Source organism: Rosa rugosa, chromosome 7 (assembly GCF_958449725.1).
Source record: "Rosa rugosa chromosome 7, drRosRugo1.1, whole genome shotgun sequence".
In the NCBI taxonomy this organism is placed as follows: domain Eukaryota; kingdom Viridiplantae; phylum Streptophyta; class Magnoliopsida; order Rosales; family Rosaceae; genus Rosa; species Rosa rugosa.
The window spans coordinates 39,111,674-39,131,627 of record NC_084826.1 but is presented as its reverse complement, the minus strand read 5'-3'; the positions used below and the strand labels follow the sequence as shown (position 1 = coordinate 39,131,627).

General features: G+C 36.4%; 1 protein-coding gene and 1 long non-coding RNA gene across 4 annotated transcripts; one reads left to right on the top strand and one right to left on the bottom strand.

Annotated features, from left to right (window-relative positions):
* The first annotated feature begins 5,868 nt into the window (after positions 1-5,868).
* Positions 5,869-8,316, top strand: LOC133720668 (uncharacterized). The gene is made up of 4 exons (XR_009851963.1): positions 5,869-5,992; positions 6,069-7,412; positions 7,668-7,699; positions 7,987-8,316. It is a non-coding gene; the product is annotated as an uncharacterized LOC133720668 (long non-coding RNA).
* Positions 8,317-8,495: 179 nt separating this feature from the next.
* On the bottom strand, positions 8,496-12,623 carry LOC133720666 (uncharacterized). 3 transcript variants are annotated; one of them, XM_062147085.1, is made up of 10 exons: positions 12,511-12,623; positions 11,715-11,967; positions 11,383-11,587; positions 11,162-11,252; positions 10,907-11,055; positions 10,079-10,322; positions 9,873-9,977; positions 9,539-9,721; positions 9,241-9,445; positions 8,496-9,141 (listed from the first exon to the last, which is right to left on the bottom strand). In XM_062147085.1, the coding sequence occupies exons 2-10, from the start codon at positions 11,956-11,958 to the stop codon at positions 8,654-8,656; spliced, it is 1,914 nt and encodes a 637-aa protein (XP_062003069.1). In that variant the 5' UTR covers positions 11,959-11,967; positions 12,511-12,623; the 3' UTR covers positions 8,496-8,653. The 3 variants fall into 3 exon arrangements, with proteins under 3 accessions (XP_062003069.1, XP_062003067.1, XP_062003068.1); XM_062147083.1 differs by lacking the exon at positions 12,511-12,623 and adding an exon at positions 12,161-12,471; XM_062147084.1 differs by lacking the exon at positions 12,511-12,623 and adding an exon at positions 12,116-12,138.
* Positions 12,624-19,954: the final 7,331 nt, after the last annotated feature.

Here is a 19,954-nt window from a genome sequence, read left to right as displayed (position 1 = left end):
AAATGTCTCACACATCTAACTCTTTAGATTACTTTCTCTTTAACTCATATTCCTTGGACCTTGTTCAATCAAATATTAAGTATAAGCAATGAACAATAAACTTGCCCTTTTGAATAATAATAATTACAATAATAATTACATCAAAATGATTGTTTTAGGACACAATTCCTTCAATTAGCACTCCTATACTCTTCAAGCCATCTAGAAGCCCACTAAGACATATATGTTGGCGTGAGTCACTCTCCATAATTGTAGGAATTGTAGTATAATTAGGATTGTATAGTTAAGGAAAATATTATGTAGTTAAGGGGGAGAATATCACGGTTTAATTAGTTTCCTATTAGGAATGTGTATACTTTGTATATGTACGTACTCCATCTTTGGAGAAGATCAATACATCAGAAATTCCCAAACTTTCCCTCTGTCTTTGTTCTGTTTGACTTGGTATCAGAGCAGAGATCTGTCTGGACTCTGTTCGTTTGTTTCCACTGCAAATTTGTCTTTGTACTCTTTAAGAGTTTGTCCTTTGTCTTCATACTCTGTTCCTTTTTCCCTAAAACCCTAAATTTTGCAATACCTTGCCGTCACCCTCTCCTTCCTTAGCCGTGTCAAATTTTGTGGTTTGTGTTGCTGCTTGAAGAAGAAGAATGGCAGATTTGTCCCTTAGTTCGTTGTTCAACAGTCAGGTGACTTGCAACTATTGTAAAACTGTTGGCCACTACAAGAGTCAATGCCCCAAGCTGCTAAGACTCAACTTCAATAACTCTGATTGGAAAAGAAGTAACAATGGTCAGAAAAGCAACGCGGCAATCCAATTGGTGCAGGAGCAAGAACCTGATTTCTATGATGTGGGGGGTCAAGATCAAACTAAGGGTAATGTTTCCCTAAATCAGGAGAATCGAGGTAAAATTGGTGTCGCTTTAAATGTTTCTGGCTTTACTGGTAGTAATACATGGATAATTGATTCTGGTGCGTCTGATCATATGACCTATGATAAGTCTTTCTTCGTCACGTTGTCCTCCCCATCCATAACACATGTCTCTAATGCCAATGGTGAGTCTTTTCCGGTCTTAGGAATTGGGTCAGTCCAGGTTACACCGTCCATTACTCTTTATAATGTCCTTTATGTACCCTCTTTATCTCATCATCTTTTGTCTGTGTCTCAATTAAACACACAAAACAAATGCTCTGTCACCTTTTATCCTATGTATGTTATCTTTCAGGATCTGTGTACTCGGGTGATAATTGGCAAGGGAGATCTGAGGGAGAGACTGTTTCACTTGGATTGCATGTACGAAGGACCGACACAAGCACCATCAAGTCCACAAGGTCCTGTTGCCCTGACATTGAGTTCTGATCGGATGAATGAATTGTGGTTGTGGCATCGCCGTTTGGGTCACCCATCCTTTGGTGTCATGAAGAAGTCCATGCCTTCCCTTTTTTTGGGAATAAGTGATTCTAGTCTACATTGTGAAACCTGTTCTTTAGCCAAGAGTCATAGGTCTAGTTATCCTTCTAGCTTTCAGTCTAGTATAATGCCTTTTGAATTAATTCATTCCGATTTATGGGGACCTTCCAAAAATTCAACTCTTTCAGGAATGCATTATTTTGTTTTATTCATTGATGACTTCACCAGATTAACTTGGGTTGTTTTGCTTAAGTCAAAAGATGCAGTTTTCTCTGCCTTTACAGCCTTCCATAATCTTGTTCGTACCCAATATGATGCTCGTATTAAGGTATTTCGGTCTGATAATGGGGGGGAGTTTGTTAATCATTCATTTCGTGATTACTTCCAATCTCATGGAATTGTTCACCAAACCACTTGCCCACAAACACCAGAACAGAATGGGGTCTCTGAGCGGAAGAATCGTCATTTGTTAGACATGGGTCGCGCCCTTCTCCTTAGTGCCAATATGCCTAAATACCTTTGGGGAGAGGCAGTGTTGTGTGCCTCCCATCTTATTAATCGTCTCCCATCTTCCTCTCTTCAAGGTCGTATTCCATTCGAGGTATTGTCTAGTTATGTCTTTATCCCATCTCTTAATACCCTTCCTGCTCGTGTCTTTGGTTGTGTAGCCTATGTCCATCTCTATAAGAACCAACGTTCTAAGTTAGATGCAAGGGCTCTCAAGTGTGTCTTTGTCGGGTATGGGACTCAGTAGAAAGGATACAAGTGTTATCATCCTCCCTCTCAACAATTTTATGTCACCATGGATGTGACATTCAGTGAGGATACATGTTATTTTCCACCTTCTACGACTTATAGTCAGGGGGAGCAGGGTGTTTTTTATGAAGGACAGTGTCAAACAGGGCCAACGATCGATTGCTTTATCTCAAACGATCGATCGGTTAGTGAAGAGGAAGTGTCCAATGCCCCAGAAACCAACGACACTCCTGCAGAAATAGAAAAGGCAATTGCCGAACAGAGCACTGCGAGTTCCGAAATAGAAAATGAAATTGCTGAATCGTCTAGCCTTCGCCATGTAACTGCCGAACAGAGCATTACAAGTTCCGAAATAGAAAAAGCAATTACTGAATTGTCTACTCTTCGCCATGCAACTGCCGAACAGAGCATTGTGAATTCCGAAATAGAAAAGACAATTGCTGAATCGTCTACCTTTCAAGAAGAAGCTCCTAATCATTCAGTCTCTCCCTCTCCATCAGTGGTCTCCCCTGTTCAATCTTCATCTGAGGTACGTAGTAGTTTGCCTTTGTCTCATAACCCACCTTTGTCTAATAGTGTTACTCCTTTAAATGATTCTACACATGTTCAAACACGAGTCTTACCAGAACGGTCCAATCGTGGCCAGCCTGCCAAGAAATATGAACCAAGTTTGTGTGCTAAGACCAAATATCTTGTAGCTAATTATGTGTCTACTCATAGGTTGTCTAAACCGTATGTAGCCTTTGTGAATCAATTATCTTCTGTGTCACTTCCTAGTAAAGTGCAGGATGCAATGAAGGACGAGAAGTGGGCAAAAGCAATGGCTGTGGAGATGGATGCACTTGAAAAAAATCAAACGTGGGAGTTAGTATCACTACCTCCTGGAAAGAAAACAGTTGGGTGCCGATGGGTGTATACAGTGAAGCACAATTCAGATGGTTCGGTGGATAGATATAAGGCAAGGCTAGTAGCGAAGGGTTATATACCCAGAAGTATGGTGTGGACTATGATGAAACTTTTGCACCAGTAGCAAAGATCAATACAATCTGGGTACTTCTGTCTCTAGCAGCTAATCTTGATTGGCCTCTGCAACAATTTGATGTAAAAAATGCCTTCTTGCATGGTGATTTGAATGAAGAAGTATACATGGACTTGCCTCCGGGATATGGTACTTCCACTGGAGTCAAGGTGGTGTGTCGTTTAAGGAAGTCCCTATATGGCCTCAAACAATCTCTAAGAGCTTGGTTTGGTCGATTCACGACATTCATGAGGAGGATTGGGTACAGGCAGAGCAATTCAGATCATACCCTATTCCTTAAGCATCAGAAGGGTAAAGTTACAGCTTTAATTATTTATGTGGATGACATGGTGGTGACAGGTAATGATCTTGAGGAGATTAAGAAGTTGCAGAGTGCATTGTCAGCAGAATTTGAAATGAAAGACTTGGGGAGTTTGAAATTTTTCTTGGGAATTGAAGTTGCTAGAGGAAAAGATTGTATTATGTTGAGCTAGAGAAAGTATGTCCTTGACTTATTAGCAGAGACGGGTATGCTCGATTGCCAACCAGCTGACACACCCATTGAGCAGAACCATCGGTTAGCTGAGTATCCAGATCAAGTACCCACGAATAAGGCGAGATATCAGAGGTTAGTTGGAAGATTAATTTATTTGTCACACACTAGACCAGACTTAGCTTATGCAGTTAGTGTTGTGAGTCAGTTCATGCATAATCCTAGTAAGGCTCATATGGAAGCTGTAGTTCGGATTTTGAGGTACTTGAAGTCTGCTCCTAGAAGGGGGTTGGTGTTTTCTAAGCATAGGCATTTGGATGTTTTGGGGTATACAGATGCAGACTGGACAGGTTGTATAACTGATCGACGGTCCACTTCCGGATACTTTACGTTTTTAGGTGGGAATTTAATTACTTGGAAGAGTAAGAAGCAGAAGGCGGTGGCCCGTTCTAGTGCTGAAGCAGAATATAGAGGAATGGCTCGTGGAGTTTGTGAGATGTTGTGGTTGAGGCACTTATTGAGGGATTTAGGGTTCAAGCAGAAGAAAGCCATGCCCTTATTCTGTGATAACAAAGCTGCAGTTGAAATTGCTCATAATCCTGTCCAACATGATCGCACAAAACATGTGGAGGTTGATAGACACTTCATCAAAGAGAAGCTGGATCAACAAATCATCTCTTTTCCCTTCGTACCTACTGAGGAGCAGTTGGCGGACATTCTTAAAACGGCAGTTTCTAGCAAGGCGTTTTCTGACTCACTTGACAAGTTGGGCATCCGTGATCTGTATGCTCCAACTTGAGGGGGAGTGTTGGCGTGAGTCACTCTCCATAATTGTAGGAATTGTAGTATAATTAGGATTGTATAGTTAAGGAGAATATTATGTAGTTAAGGGGGAGAATATCACGGTGTAATTAGTTTCCTATTAGGAATGTGTATACTTTGTATATGTACTCCATCTTTTGAGAAGATCAATACATCAGAAATTCCCAAACTTTCCCTTTGTCTTTGTTCTGTTTGACTATATATAGAGGATTAAAGCAACCATTATTCCAAACTATGTCATTCCTCACCGTCCAAATTGCCCAGAGTAGTGTTAAGACCATTTCAACGTCATGGACAGGCAACTCACACACCAACAATCTTACCCACTCGCTCAAGGAAGAGGGTGGATGTGTGGTAGGGTTCATTTTGAGTGGCACATGATGTGGACATTTTTACAATCCTTGAAAAGATGCCTCCCGTTTTCCACTTTATCATAACAAAAGACACAGTTATGCAGTTAATAGTTTTATCAATGCAATGACTTGCAGTCATGTTGTTGACCCAAGAAAACAGTTCCCACATTTCTAATTTTGAACTTTTTTATTTTAATATTTGTTGGTTACTATTCTACCCTTTATATCTTGGAGTTTTTTACCGCCCTATTAGTTTATGTAATGTGAGTTATAAAATCATTTCTAAGATCATCGATAATCGCTTATGCCTTCTTCTGTATAAGTGCATTTCTCAAAACCAATGAGCTTTTGTACCTGGACGTTCGATTTTTTATAATATTCTTATAGCTCATGAGATGTTTTCTAACTTTCATCACACTAAAAATAGACTTAGCTCGCTAGCTAGCTATTAAGTTAGATCTTGAGAAGGCTTATGATTTTTTAATTGGGATTACATTCGCTTTTGCCTTTGTAAGTTTGGTTTTCATTCTACCTAGACAAATTTGATTATGAACTGTATCTCTTCTCTCACTTTTTCAATTCTACTTAATGAAATTTCCCAAACTGCTTTCTCCCCTGCACGAGGGATTCGACAAGGTGATTCTTTATCCCCTTATATCTTTCGATTGTGTATTGAACCTCTCATACATAACCTCAACAACCTTACTTCTAATACAAGAAATCAGGTAGGGATTCTTTCTTCTTCTGGAGGGCTTGGAGTTTCCAACTTCTTCTTTGCTGATGACTGTCTTATTTTCTCTAAGGCTTCTACTACCGCTGCAAAGCATATTTCACCTAACTCTAAAGTTGTTTTCTAAGGCTACTGACCAGCAAATTTACTATATACTAAGCGTCCTACACTGTTCCTAAGCACTGTTCATCACTGTTCCTATGCAATGTTTATCACTGTTCACATCGAAATGACGGTTTTGCCCTCATTCTAAATTGTTTTACGGCTCTGCCATCGTTCTGCCAGACGCTACCGTCGGTTTCTTCTTTTTTCTACAGCAGTATAACCGTATAACCACGATTGCTCTCTCAATTTGGATCTCCACCGTGAATCCGACTCTCAGCTCTCCCATATCAATATCGTCGACGAACAGGTAATTCGCGCCTTCAATTGCTCCAAAATCTTCCATCAATTTTCAGTTTTGACATATCTCCATCTGAACTTTTCAGAAAGTGATAGAGATAGATTGAGAGAGAGAGAGAGACGAAGGTTTTCTGTGTCTTTTGGGTCTTCTCACTCTTCTGCGAGAGAGAGAGAGAGAGGAAGTGAAGGCTAATTCCAGGGAGAGGAAGAACAGGAAACAGGAAGAGGAAGAAGAATTTGATACACCAAGTTCATGCTGGGAATATGTGAGAATTGAATTTCAGAATTTGCATTTTTTTTTTCTCTGTTTGATGAAAGCTCTGTGGGTTTTGAAGAAGAAAGAAGAACAAGAATATAGGAGCTTGAAATTCTTCACTGATTGGTAAGGTTGGTAATTCAATTCCATTTGTTTCCCATAATTGGAAGAGCTGAAGTTATCTGATTGGTAATATATGAAATTAACAGTTGAAGAAGGTAGATAACTCAGAGAAAAGGAAGAGGGGGACGGGAACAATCGGTTTTTTTTTTTTTTCAGAATCACAGCTCTATCTGTTTGTGGCTATTTGTATTTTTTTTTTTCGTCGAGTTTTTGGGGTTGCTGTGTTTGCATGGTTTTTGGGATCATTGATTTTCTGATCTAAATGTCTGTGTTCTAGGTGTTGGTGGCTGTGATCTTAATTTCAGAGCCAATTTGGACTCTAGAGCTTGGAATATCATCTGGGTTTTATCTGTTTTGAGTGTTTGAGTGTTTAATTTTGAGATGGGGTGTAATGATCTTCACAGTCTCTGCAAGCCAGATCACTGGGACAGTTAGCAATGAATTTCTTGACTTCTCTGTTGTGTGCAATGTTGGGAGCATATTTTCATTATTTGTTGACTGATTTTGTTCCTCCCATGTTTTTTTTTTTTTTTTATATTATCATTCTGTTCAATCTTCTTTTTCTTTAGAACATACTCAACATACTAAACAAATACCCAAGCTAACAGATGATGCACCCTGCTCTTGGGGTCTTCTTATGTTTCCTGTGATATCAATAATTCAGATGCTAAAGTGTTTAATCCCAGATACTTAAAGACCCAAAAAAGAATTGATGATACTTCTAATGTGTACAGAACATTTACATTACTTTGTAGTCAACTTTGGCCTTCACTTATTAACATCTAAATTTGTTTTGTTGATGCAGCTTTGGCATCATCTGTATTTGAAGTTTGATCATGTGTAGCTCATAATTGTTGTATCGAATCGTATATCCCAGTTTCAACTGTACCAATGATAGCACAGTGAAACAAATGTTCAATTGATAGGTCATGCATCGATCTTGGGGCAATCGATGTGGAAAATATTATGTGTTTCTTCCTACTACTAAAATATGCTTTTGGATACATGTTCAGGTGCATCAATACGTGATGGAAGAGAAATCCTTTTAAAGGTAATTTTGAAAGACATACCATGCTAAGAACTTAACTTTTATAATATTCAGTTATAATATTACCTTTGGTATTTTTTTTAATATTTTTTTTTATAATATTCAGTTATATGTATCAGTAACTTTAACTTTTCCATACCAGTTATACTCATACATTATAGTATTTAAGTTACTCATATATATACTTATTTGGATTAGATTAGGCTAAGGTTTGATTAGTAAAGCTGATTGTATGTTATGCTCTTGGTTTTGGTGCAGGAAGCTTGCTGATCAGTATACTGTCATTGCAGGTCAGCTGTATTTTTGTTACTGTTTTCAGTTTGTTATTGTGGAGCTCTAATGTTCTTAAATGAATACTATGTAAATGAAGTGGCTGTAGAACATTTGAATTTCGATTCATTGTCCCATTTATTTCTGTGGTTATCTATGGCATCACATATGTTGCACGGTCTGTTTGATTTTGCATTCCATCTTATGAGTATTTTTTTTTTAATGTTCAATTTCTTCTGATTCATTCTACTTCCTGTTTTTTTTTTTTTTTTAATATCTAATTTTTTTTAATTCATTCTTCTTCCAGATTTGTAGGAGACTATTTTGAGCTACAAATTAAGTGCAATCACAACAGTGAAGTGGTCTGCTCATTATTTTCTTTTAGTAGTAATGAAAGTATGATATGTAAGTATAAATATTGACGTGATACAATGAAATTCAAGAGACTCAACTATAACATACAAATTTGAGACAAAAGAAAACCCGCAGCATCGCGCGGGAGAATAATCTAGTTAATTACCATAAGTCTACCTTATTTTTTTGGCAAAATAGTCAAATTACCCCCTGATTTATCCCATGATTGTCGATTTACCCCCTGACATTTTAATTTTGAATATTTACACCCCCACTTTTTCAATTGTTGCCAATTTACCCCCTACCGTTTATTTTTGGATTTTTCATCTAATTTCTCCGTTAGCTTAGTTAGCACATGAGGAGTATTTTCGTCTTCGAATCCGACATAAAACTGCTATTTGCCGTTACCTTGGTATCAATAATGTTGTTCCTTGGAAAGACCTTATTAATTCCAAGGATAAATCCTTTAAGGTTAAATTTTCATAAACTCAAATATTGCCTTTTGCTTAAAGGTTATTCGCTTGATTTATGCTGATAAAAAAAGGGATTCTAAGTCAATTACATTAGCTCACAGCCTCACATATATCCATAAAATCATTGAAGAGTAGCAAAACGATTTCCTAGTTGGCTTTGCTGGGTGTTGTTTTGAGGCCAAATCCAAAGGGGAAGAGAGGGTCATAATGTGGATCCCCAACATTCATAGGCAGCTGATCAACAGTTTTAAACCAAGTGCGAGAAAGCTTGCCGGTGAAACCATAGTCACCAAACAAAACATCAGCAACTCCTTGGCCTTCACTTCCTGGAAGCCACGCCGCAACCAGAGCATCTAGCAGGGGAACATATGGTTGGATCACAACAGGACGACCGGAGATGACGATGACAACACACTTCACAGCACCACAAACATTTGTAATGGTTTTAAGGCCCGCATCAGGGAGAGTCAAATTTAAACTGTCACCAAATGTCTCCGCATATGGTGGTTCTCCTACGACAACGATGGCATAGGAGAAATCATTTGACTTAACATACTCCGCATCAGGATTCTCCTTATACACCACTTCGGTTTCTGGATCAACTGTGTTCTTTATACCGGTTAGGATTGTGGTACCTGCGGGCATGTTGAACAAAATATATAGGTTATAAATAATATGGACATATTTTGATTTTACGGGGAAGAGAAGGGGCTATGATTAATTTAATTAACTACCATGTGTGAGATTGTTGCCACTCAATCCCTGCCACTCAATGGTCCAACCACCACACTGATAACCAAGATTGTCTGCATGACTTCCAGCTACAAGTATTTTTGATGTCTTCTTGGGAAGGGGTAGCAATGGCTTGTCTGCAGATTCACCATTCTTTAGAAGAACTAATGATCGCCTCACAGATTCCCGAGCCAAGTCTCTGTGTTCCTGTTAAATTTATTATCCGAAATGTCATTCAATTAGTTTAAGAATGCTCCCCATTTCTTGTAGAGTGGTAGTGTCAACTGTCAAGTACTTTACCTGACTGCCAAGCTGGTTGACGAGGCTGAGATCAGCCAACGGATTCTCAAATAGCCCCATTATAAACTTAACCCGCAAAATTCTCCTCACTGCATCATCAATTCTGCTCATGGGAATGATTTTATTTTTTGCCTGGAAAGTTAGACCATCAATGAATTCTGTATAGTTGTATGGAACCATGATCTGTAGGTGACAAGCAGTTAAAACAGAAGGACGTGTTAGAAGACAGCCAGATAACATCGATAATCAAGCTAGCTAATTTATTTATACCAAGTAAAGAAAGAAGGAAATTTAACCAATTAATTTGCAGATGGAGATGGACAATAATTATTACCATGTCAATGCCAGCATTGATCCCTGCTGTAATCGAGTATGAGTAGTTGGCATGAGGTGGTGAGGTGATTCTGTCAATACCCTCCCAATCTGAGATGACAAAACCCTGAAAAACAATGCAATGTGACAACGGTATCGTACTCTATACAATGTGAAATTAATGGATGAAAGGGGACGGTGCTGGAATTATAAATCGATTAGAATTACCCTGAAACGGAGAGTATTCTTAAGAAAGCCAGTGACCAGATCACGGTTAGCATGCATCTTGACTCCATTCCAGCTGGAGTAAGATACCATAATGGTTGCAACACCTTCGATAATTGAGTTATAGTAGGCTGGCATGTGAATGCTGAGCAACCCATGCCTGTTTATCACAGTGTTATTCTCATTGATGCCTTTGGTTGTTCCACCATCGCCCACATAATGCTTTGCACAAGCTGCAACCTTTTTACTACAAACACAACAATAATTAAGGTCAATATTTCAAAACTGTAAATATTTTTCTTTGTCAGCCATGTTTAATTGTAATTACTAAAGTAATTACTAAACAGTGAAATACTGCAAAGAAGCTTGTGGATTATGGATTTTTTTTTTAGTCACAATCAGAGTGCAGAAGTTTCTGCAAAGACGCTTGTGGAATACTGCATAATTCCTCAACCATATAAATAAATCCAAACTATAACTTTCACACTATGGTAAACGTATCAATCATCTTTATCCAAGTGGACTGACCAACCACAATTGAAATCAATGAGTTGAGGTTGGTTTCAAACACCGATCAATCAAGCAGAAGAATATGTACGCAAACCTCAATCTCTCAAATCAGATGGAGAAAATCAGAAATGGATAAGGCCGATCGAGGGTCACAAATACTATACAACAAAACTCTCTAATTATAATTATGAGGAATTACCTCATTTGATCAAGGGTGAAACTTAAATGTAGGATACTTTTTACTATTTACTGAGCTTGTGAAATGCTAAAGAATGTTAGGTAACACGTACAAGCAAACAAGTACATTAATTTGTTTCTTACTTTCCAGCTGCTATAAAGGGAACACCCTTTCTAGAGTTAGGTGGTATATCTCCTTGTAATCCAGGTATGATCTGAGTCATTGCTTGAACAACCTTATGATCTTCACTATAGCTTTCGTAACAACGACCCCATCTTGGATCTCTACAAACCTGCGCACGCGCACAGATCGAATTTTTTAATGAATTATATATACAATGAGCATGGATTTCAACTAATTTCACACTGCATTATGAATGTTGTAGTAACAATTATTACCGCTATGCAAGGTGCAAAGACATATGGAATGCCTGTGGCTCTAACTTCAAGTGCAGTTGCAGCTCCAATCTTCTTAACAAGCTCAGGGTCCCTGTAGTTGATCCACCACCGATCGATTCAATATCCATATTCATGAGGAATCATTGAGAACTGGCTAGCAGATTTACGTTATTAATTAAGTAATATATAGATTATGGATTGGATATAGCACTAGTACTTGCCTGGTAGCTCCGAGGCCAACATTGTGGGGAAAGATTGTTGCCTTGTAGACATTATTGTGGCCATGAACAGCATCAATACCATAAATCATTGGAATACCGAGGCGAGTTGATAGAGAACCCTTTTGAAAATCATTCACCATTGTAACCCAAGTCTCTGCAGAAGCTTGTTTTGATGGCACACTCCCACCGCCGCTCAAGACACTCCCTGCAGGCCAAGCCATGCACCCCAAATTGAATAAAGAAGTTGTACACAACACAAAATAATGGACATGTTATTGGATGCAGTGAGTTTGACAGGTAAAACAACAGAATGATATATCCTAGTTAATTACCAATGTAGTACTTGTTCATGACCTCAGCTGAAGCAACACTGCGGTCTATCTGCGTCATCTGGCCAATCTTTTCCTCCAAAGTCATCCGGCTCAGTAGGTCATTGATTCTAGTATTCAAGGGCTGTTTGGGGTCCTTATATTTCATGTATCCTCCTCCACCTGCTGCTTCTGCTGTTCTCATTGTCGCCGCTGCTATACACAAGCATAACAGAAGAAGCCCCCTCGTCAAGGAGACAGGCATCATAGCTATTTCCTGTCACAAATTACATATATCAATATTTACAAAGTCACTTTTGAGGTAAATATATGAAGAAGCAACCATCATTGAATTAAAAAACCAATAATGAATATATGCAACAGGAGAAGTAGTTGAACACTTGAACTAAAGTCTAAAACTAGACCGGTAGGCAATTAACAGAATGATGGTTGCTCTGCGCGCGACTTACAGAGCTCTAATACCAGTAGGCAATTAACAATCAATCTCTGCTCTGTTCAAAGCAGAGAGTCGTCAGAGGCAGAGAGACTCAGAGAGAGAGAGAGAGAGAGAGAGAGAGTTGTGAAGTTGAGATTTCGAAAGACGGGGGTGGAATTTATAGAATTTTATGGGCTTTTTTAAATTATTGATGGACCAATTTGAAGAAATATGACTAAGACTATTCCCTTGTTTGTTTTGTTGATTCATGAACTGGACTGACATATAATCAGCTTGCGAGTGCTTTTTACTTTGACCGGGAAACAACAAAGAGAAAAACAAAAGAAAAGAAAACTCATATACTCCAGAGGACAAGGCACACACTTCTGTAACCACAAACAGATCGGAGATGATTCCTTGTAATGGAAGAGTTCTACATATCCAAGAGTTCCTACTTCCTACACGCTTCTATATTTGCCAAGTAAATCGGGTATGAAAAAGAATATAAAAGCGGCCCATAATGGTATATGGAGTTGATTCAAAACTATTTCAACCTTTGCAATTGATGCATTAATTTCAAAATGGGTTTTTACAGGTCACATGGGGTCTACCCACCCATAGTGTAGAAAATCATGACTATTTTTTATTCATAATGTGAATTTATTGAAGTGAACAAAATAAATCAGTGTACATTAAGTTTCACTCACTCAACCAGCTATTTTCAATACTTCATTTGAAATTTAAGTTGATGAATTTGTATTTAGAGTTTGAATGATCAGTAAGAGGCACTGTACTATTCAAAATTTGAATGATCATGCTTATCTTTTTCTTTTTAATAACACGGACTAGGGCATCTCCAACATGAATACTTATTTTTAAAAAATTGAAATTTAATTAATTTTTGGCTAAGGCCCTTTTATGATTGCTTTGCTTTAAAAAAAAAAAAAGGTGCAGCTATTTCCACCATACTAAACACTTTGTTCACCCTATAACCAAATTTTTATTTTAAAATTTCAAAATTGTCCTTAACTACAATTATTAACAAAAACAATGAAATGAGAAAATAATTTTATCAATAAATAAAAGTTTAGCCAACAGACATTCATTTTATCATCTCAGCTTTCTTGACCCAAAAAAATAAATAAATAAATAAATAAAATTATCATCTCATCTTCTTCATCACTAGCCTATCAAACAATTAGTTAGACGAAATTTTTCATGTTATAGCAACAAGTGAAAAGAATTGTTGGTTAGTATTATTTTGTTCTACTTCATGTGATTCTATGTCACAATAGTTGATGAAGGGAGAAGATATAGAAGAGGAAAAAAACCGAAAGAGTAAAACATGGGATTGCAGCACGACGGTGTGCTTATTTTTTCTCTTTTTTTTCTTTTCCAGTTTCACATTTTCAATGGTGATATCTCTTTTTTTTTTTTAATTTTTTTTTTGTCTAAATTATTTGATGTGAAATTGGAAGTTTCAAGATAAAAATTTAATTGTAGGGTGAACAAAGGATTTGGTAGGGTGGAAATGAGAAATTTTTCTCTACTACCGTCACACCAAATAGATTGTGTGACGGACCAATAAAAATCTTCCATGTGGATATTTTCACCAACTCAGATCCACGTTGAAAACCAATTTTCTAGAATACCCTCTCTTCTCTGTACCGAAACCTGAGTTCTCTTTCTATTCTTTTTCTTCTCTAACCCCTCTGCAATTCATTAGGAAGAAACCATAACCTCAAACAAGATGAGCAATCGAATTTGAATGTCTTATGGGATAAAAGATCTCATAAAATTTATTTGAAGAACTAATCTCCCTGATTTGATCTATGTCCTTGAGCTTATGTCAAAAACCTCATGAATCTGATTCACATAACTATTCTTTTGTTTGGAGAAAATCATTTCAATTAAAATGAGAAACTGTGCTGTAGAAGATTAATTAGAAATAATTGAATTTATTTAGACCTGGGTTTGTAGAACTGGGTATTTTATCCAACTGAAGTTCATAAGCAGAAACTGCGTTGCATTGATCCACCCACCTAATTAATGTCATCTTCCATGCGTGGTCTTGACTTTCTACAATATGTTTGGTTTGTTTTTTTTTTTTTTTTCTTTGGTGAAGATTATGTTAATGGATATCAAAATTTCTCACTAGTTCATTTTTTTTTATGAAGGGTTGCTTCACAGAACAGATTCACTTCTAATTGATTTATGGTTTTACGATTGAGTTTCTTCTTGATTTCATCTTTTTTAAATTTAGTGCTTCATGAATTTCAGTTTGGTGGTTTCGTAGGGAGCAGGTACCAGTGGGGATGGAAGAAAATTTTCTGGTGTTTGGAGAAAGATTGAAGGGAAGGGGAGCAGGGAAAGGGGGAACAGGGAAAGGGGGAACAGAGAGGGTATTCAGAGAAATTGGTGTTCAACGTGGGTTTGAGTTGGCAACAAAATCCACATGGGAGTTTTTCATTGGCCCGTCACATAATCTATTTGGTGTGACGGTAGCATGGAAAAATTTCTCGGGTGGAAATAGCTTCACCCAAAAAAAAATCAGCTTCTCTCTAAAATTTTAGATTTTATTGTGTTTAGTAAATAAATAAAGAGTGAGGCTATTGTCACCTATAATTTTCTTTGTTCACCCTACTTGCTCATTACACCCTACATTTTAATTTCAATTATTAGATTTACTTATCAACCCATTTCTCTTTCTAAGAATATCTTCCATCATATGACATATAAAATTAAAAAAGAAATTTTGTTTAACGAAAATTTCTCATTTAATTTATAACAATTAAAAAGACGTCCTAAAATATATTAAAGTTTCCTAATAAAATCATAATTTGATTTACTTCTATTTTTTTATTTTTTTTCATTCAGTTTCAATATTCGTTTATTTCAATCCATATTAAAAAAAAATTAGTAAGTGCTACTATGAGCAATGAAAAAAAGATTGATTTTTTTTTCGTGTTTTAAATTTTTTACTTTCAGTGTTTATAAAGGTATTATAAAGATTTTGATGAAGTTAACACTAATGATTTTGTGAATTGAATAACGAATTAACGATGAAGACGCAACAAAAAGATAAAAAAGAAAATTGTAATAAATTGAAATTTGGATGGAGAAGATGAAGATTAATGTTATCAAATTAAGTAGTTTTGTATTTAATTAGTTATGTATTTAGTTTTCCTTAAAGATTTAAATTTTAGAAAATTAGTGTACTTATTAGTCATTTTGCATTTGGGTAATATAGTCTTTCAATAATTCAAATATTTGTAGGGTGAACAAAGAAAATGGTAGGGTGGCAATAGCCGCACCCATAAATAAAAAGCAGGTTTAATTAAAAATTATAGGTCACTAGCAGCAGATTTTAGAAACAATGCAAATGTTGCTTATAGAAACTGCTTTCAAATAAAACACGCTTTGAAGTGTTTTAGGGTGTGTCCTGTAACGTTTTATGAAACTATTTTTGTAATACTGGATTGTAGAATGAAAACAGGGAATTAAACTACAAGTTTATAAGATGTAAATACATGTTCGGCACAAGTATTTCAAAATTTGAAATATTAAAAACATATCTATCACTCAGTTTATATATATATATCAAAAAAAAAAACATATATAGATATGTATGTAGCACTCAGTTTATACAATCTGAAACTCTATTTTTTTTCTTCAAAGAGAAAAAATCATTTTTAGTTTTTCTTTAGTAATTATGAAAGATTGACTATTTTGTTTGTATTGATCATGAATCCTTTATTGGTTGTTATGAGAAAAGAAACAGAGTATTGTGAAGGAGACTGAACAAGAAGAACCAAATCCCTCAATTTTGTTTATAAAATATATCATATAAAATTGCAAGCTCTTGAATCTTTAGTTCAAAAAGATAATTCAATCAAATGTCTCAACCTTAATTGTTAATTCCTCTCGCCCATGAGATAATCCAATTATATTGAAGCATAAAATGCCGAAGCTTTCACCCTAAATCATCCATATAAATTAGATCTGACACATGAAAGAGGGATTTTCTAAATCCTTCATTCTTCTCCACTGCATGATGATCTGCAAGTTTCAATTGATTAAAAAAGATGGGGAAGAAGAAAGTTAAAACAGCAAATAAAGTAGATGAGATCATGAGAAGAGAGAATACGTCTTAATGGAAATTGTGGGAGAGAAAGAGAGAAAGATCAAAAAATAGGAGAAGAGTTTGTGGATCTATGTGCTTAAAAGTAAAAAATAAAAATAAATCACTTTCTCTAATTGCAGGGTGGGTTGTTTTCAGGAAACAAGGAAAACGTCAAAAAGTCATTTCCCATATTTATTCATAGTTTCTGAATTGTTTCCTAAAATTTGTTTTCCTTGTTTTTTAAATTTAATGCACCGAACGCAAATTACATAAGTTTTTGAATTCGTAAAATAAAAAACAGTATCGCAAAATGATACCGAACGGGCCCTTATGTACTGACAACACTTTAAAAGTATTATTTACCAAACATGAACCTATTTTAATTCAAAGCTGATTATTCTCACAACACAGTCGCAACAGTTTTTTTTTTTTAAAGTCACAGCAATCTCAAACTAGTGCTAAGCTTTTATGTACTGACAACACTTTAAAAGTATTATTTACCAAACATGAACATGTTTGAATTCAAAGCTGATTATTCTCACAACACAGTCGCAGCAGTTTTTTTTTTTTTTAAAGTCACAGCAATCTCAAACTAGTGCTAAGCTTGATGTGCAATAGACTAGCTAAACAAAAGCTAAATTTAAGTTTAACTAAAATATGGGTGTGTGTGTTTGGTGGGGTGGTAAGGCTTTGGTCTCATATATAAGAGGTCAGGAGTTCGAGCCCTATCAAAGGGTGGGAATGGGGTGGGGTTTTAAAAAAAAAAAAAAAAAAAAAAAAAATGTTTAACTAAAATATCTAGCTAGATAGAAGAGAGAATTTAACTAAAACTTAAGTTTAACTCGGAATTTAGAGATTCTGTTGGAGCAAAACTCAAAAAGTAACTAGTTATATTTTGGGTGGTGCTATTCACACACCCATTTTCTCTATTCACACACCTCTTTTATTTATTTTTTTTATTTTAAGGGGCTGTGACCACTTATCCAATTTTAGACTAAAAATTGCCCACTTACTCTACTAAGAGTTTTTTAACCCCATTTACCCAATCTAACAGTGTTTGACAGTATTACCCTCATACTCCCTCTATCTCTCTCTCTCTCGACTCCCCTTCTCCTCCTAGACTCCATCTCTCTCTCTCTCTGTGCCATGGCTGCTCCGGCGCCCCACCTCCGACTTCGGGCCAACACCTCCATCAAGTCAACACCGCCAGGTCCCCCAAGCCAGCCCCAAGATCGGAGCACTGCATCCGGATTCAAAATGAACCTCCGAGCGCCGCCGTCACCCAAAACAGACTCTCTCTCTCTCTCTCAAACCAGACTCTCTCTGCCATGGCTGCTCCGGCGCCCCACCTTCGGCTTCGGGCCAACAACTCGATCGATCCACCTCCGGCGTCGCCGTCACCCAAACCACAGATCCAACGATCCAAGGCCCATTGCAACAACTCAGCCCCAACGCCGATCCGACTCCAATCCCAGCCCGAATCGACTCCGCTCCAACATCGCTATCACCCTAAAACACGCCCCGACCACTCCTGCATCGGCCTCACACTCCGGTGGGTGCCCAGAGATTTTTTTTTTTTTTTGGTATCCCGAGTTTTTTTTTAATTTTTTAAATTTTTTTTTGTATCTGTAATGTACTCATTTTGGTTCACTTGAGGGCAATAATATGATTATTGGAGGGTAATAATATGATTATTGGAGGGTAATAATATGATTATTGAGGCAATAATATGATTATTAGGAGACAATAATATGAGTATTGGGGGGCAATAATATGATTACTGGGGGGCAATAATATGATCAATTGTGTCTGTAGTGTATTCATTTTGGTTTTGGGAGTTTATACAATTCACTGGACGGAAATAATATGATTATTGGAGGCAATAATATGATTTTTGGGAGGCAATAATATGAGTATTGGGGGGCAATAATATGATTACTGGGGGGCAATAATATGGTTACTGGGTATTATTAGGGGGCAATAAATTCAGATACCGGAATCCCGACACCAGTCCGGTAGCCGGATTCCGGTCACCGGTCGCCGGATTCCCATCACCGGAGTCGGCGGTCCGGCAAGGTGGAGGATGATTTCTCCCTCTAAGTGAGAAAGAAGAAGAGGGCAAAAAAGTCACAAAAATAAATAAAAAAGAATTAATTGGGTATTAGGGAAATGATCATTTCCCCTTATTTTTAATTCAATTTTTTTTACAAATTACCCCAACTACCCTCCCTTGCAATTTTGATTTTTTTTTCCTTTTTTTCTTTTTTTCTATTTGGCAAGTCAATCATCCCTAAATCCTAAACATTTATTTTCCCACATACGAGGACTTCAAAACTCTTTGTGATTCCTTATTTTCCCGCAGGTGAAGACTAACATTGTTGACTATGTTCAATCGTATTTTTGCTATTCTGGCCTTGCATAATACATTTTTATTATTTTTTATTGCTAGATTAGCAATTACATACTCATCATTGTGTATAAACGGCTGTGGATTTTTGGCTAGTTCACTATAAGATGCTTTGATTCCATGTTGATCAGTGTACTATGCTACTTTGCAACATTTGAGATGTTATTGCATAGAATCTAATTGTTACATACTGAAAATAATGTTCCAAAGTCTAGTTTTTTTTTTTTTTTTTTTTTTCAGCCTAATGTTGAACTTTTATTTGTGGGTGAGTGTTCTTTCAATACAGTTATCTAGAATACATTATATTAAGAGTTTCATACCATTGATTATGCATGTGTCTGCATTTGTGTAAGTCCTCAGGTAAGTCTTGTTCAATCATTTCATTTTGAACTATTCTCCAATTTTTTTTATATATATATTTTTTTTGTACCTAGTCCCAAATTTGCAGACTGCGTTTGAAAATAGCTTATTGCCAATCTTTAAGAGACAAGAAACTCTAATAAGCTAGGTGCAATAAACCCGAGACAACAAAGGAGTAAAGCATGCATCTTACCCCTCCTACTTGTATAAGGACAAATTTTGCAATTTAGATTCAATTGGATGAACGTAATTACCTGGGAACCATATTCTTTGTCTAATAACACAGGTCATTCCATTTAATGAATGTATTATTTTTCCTTCATTTATAGGTAAAAAAAAAATTGATTTATTGTATAATGATTTTTGATTCATGATTGACTTGCCATATAGAAAAAAAATAAAAAGAGGGAGGGTAGTTAGGGTTATAAAAATAAATTGGATTAAAGTAATATAAAAAAAGAAGGGGTGTGTGAATAGAGAAAATGGATGTGTGAATAGCACCACCCTATATTTTAGTTTTAGCTATGAAGATAGGTATCACGGTTGGAAATGCTCAAGTTTAGAAATTTGAGGTGGACTACTTTTTAATATATAATTTTTTTAACTAAAATTAAGCTATAAATTAAAGTTTTTTCAAAATCTGAGGTGCGCTATAGCCCATCGCATACCATATGTAACTATGCCCTGGTTTGTGACATTTGTATGGCAGAGTCTATAATTTATATAGTCCACCGCAGACTATTTGTAGCTGCGCCCTCGTTTCTGACATTTGGATAGCCTAGTTTATAATTTGTATTTATTATCTGATCGAAGTGTCTTAAATTATCAATACTCAAAACAGCTGATATTAAGGTACTCAGGTCAGAATGAGCTGGATAATTTAAGAAGAGTATTATCTGGATTTTCCAATCAAATTAATAAATATTTGAAGAGTATTA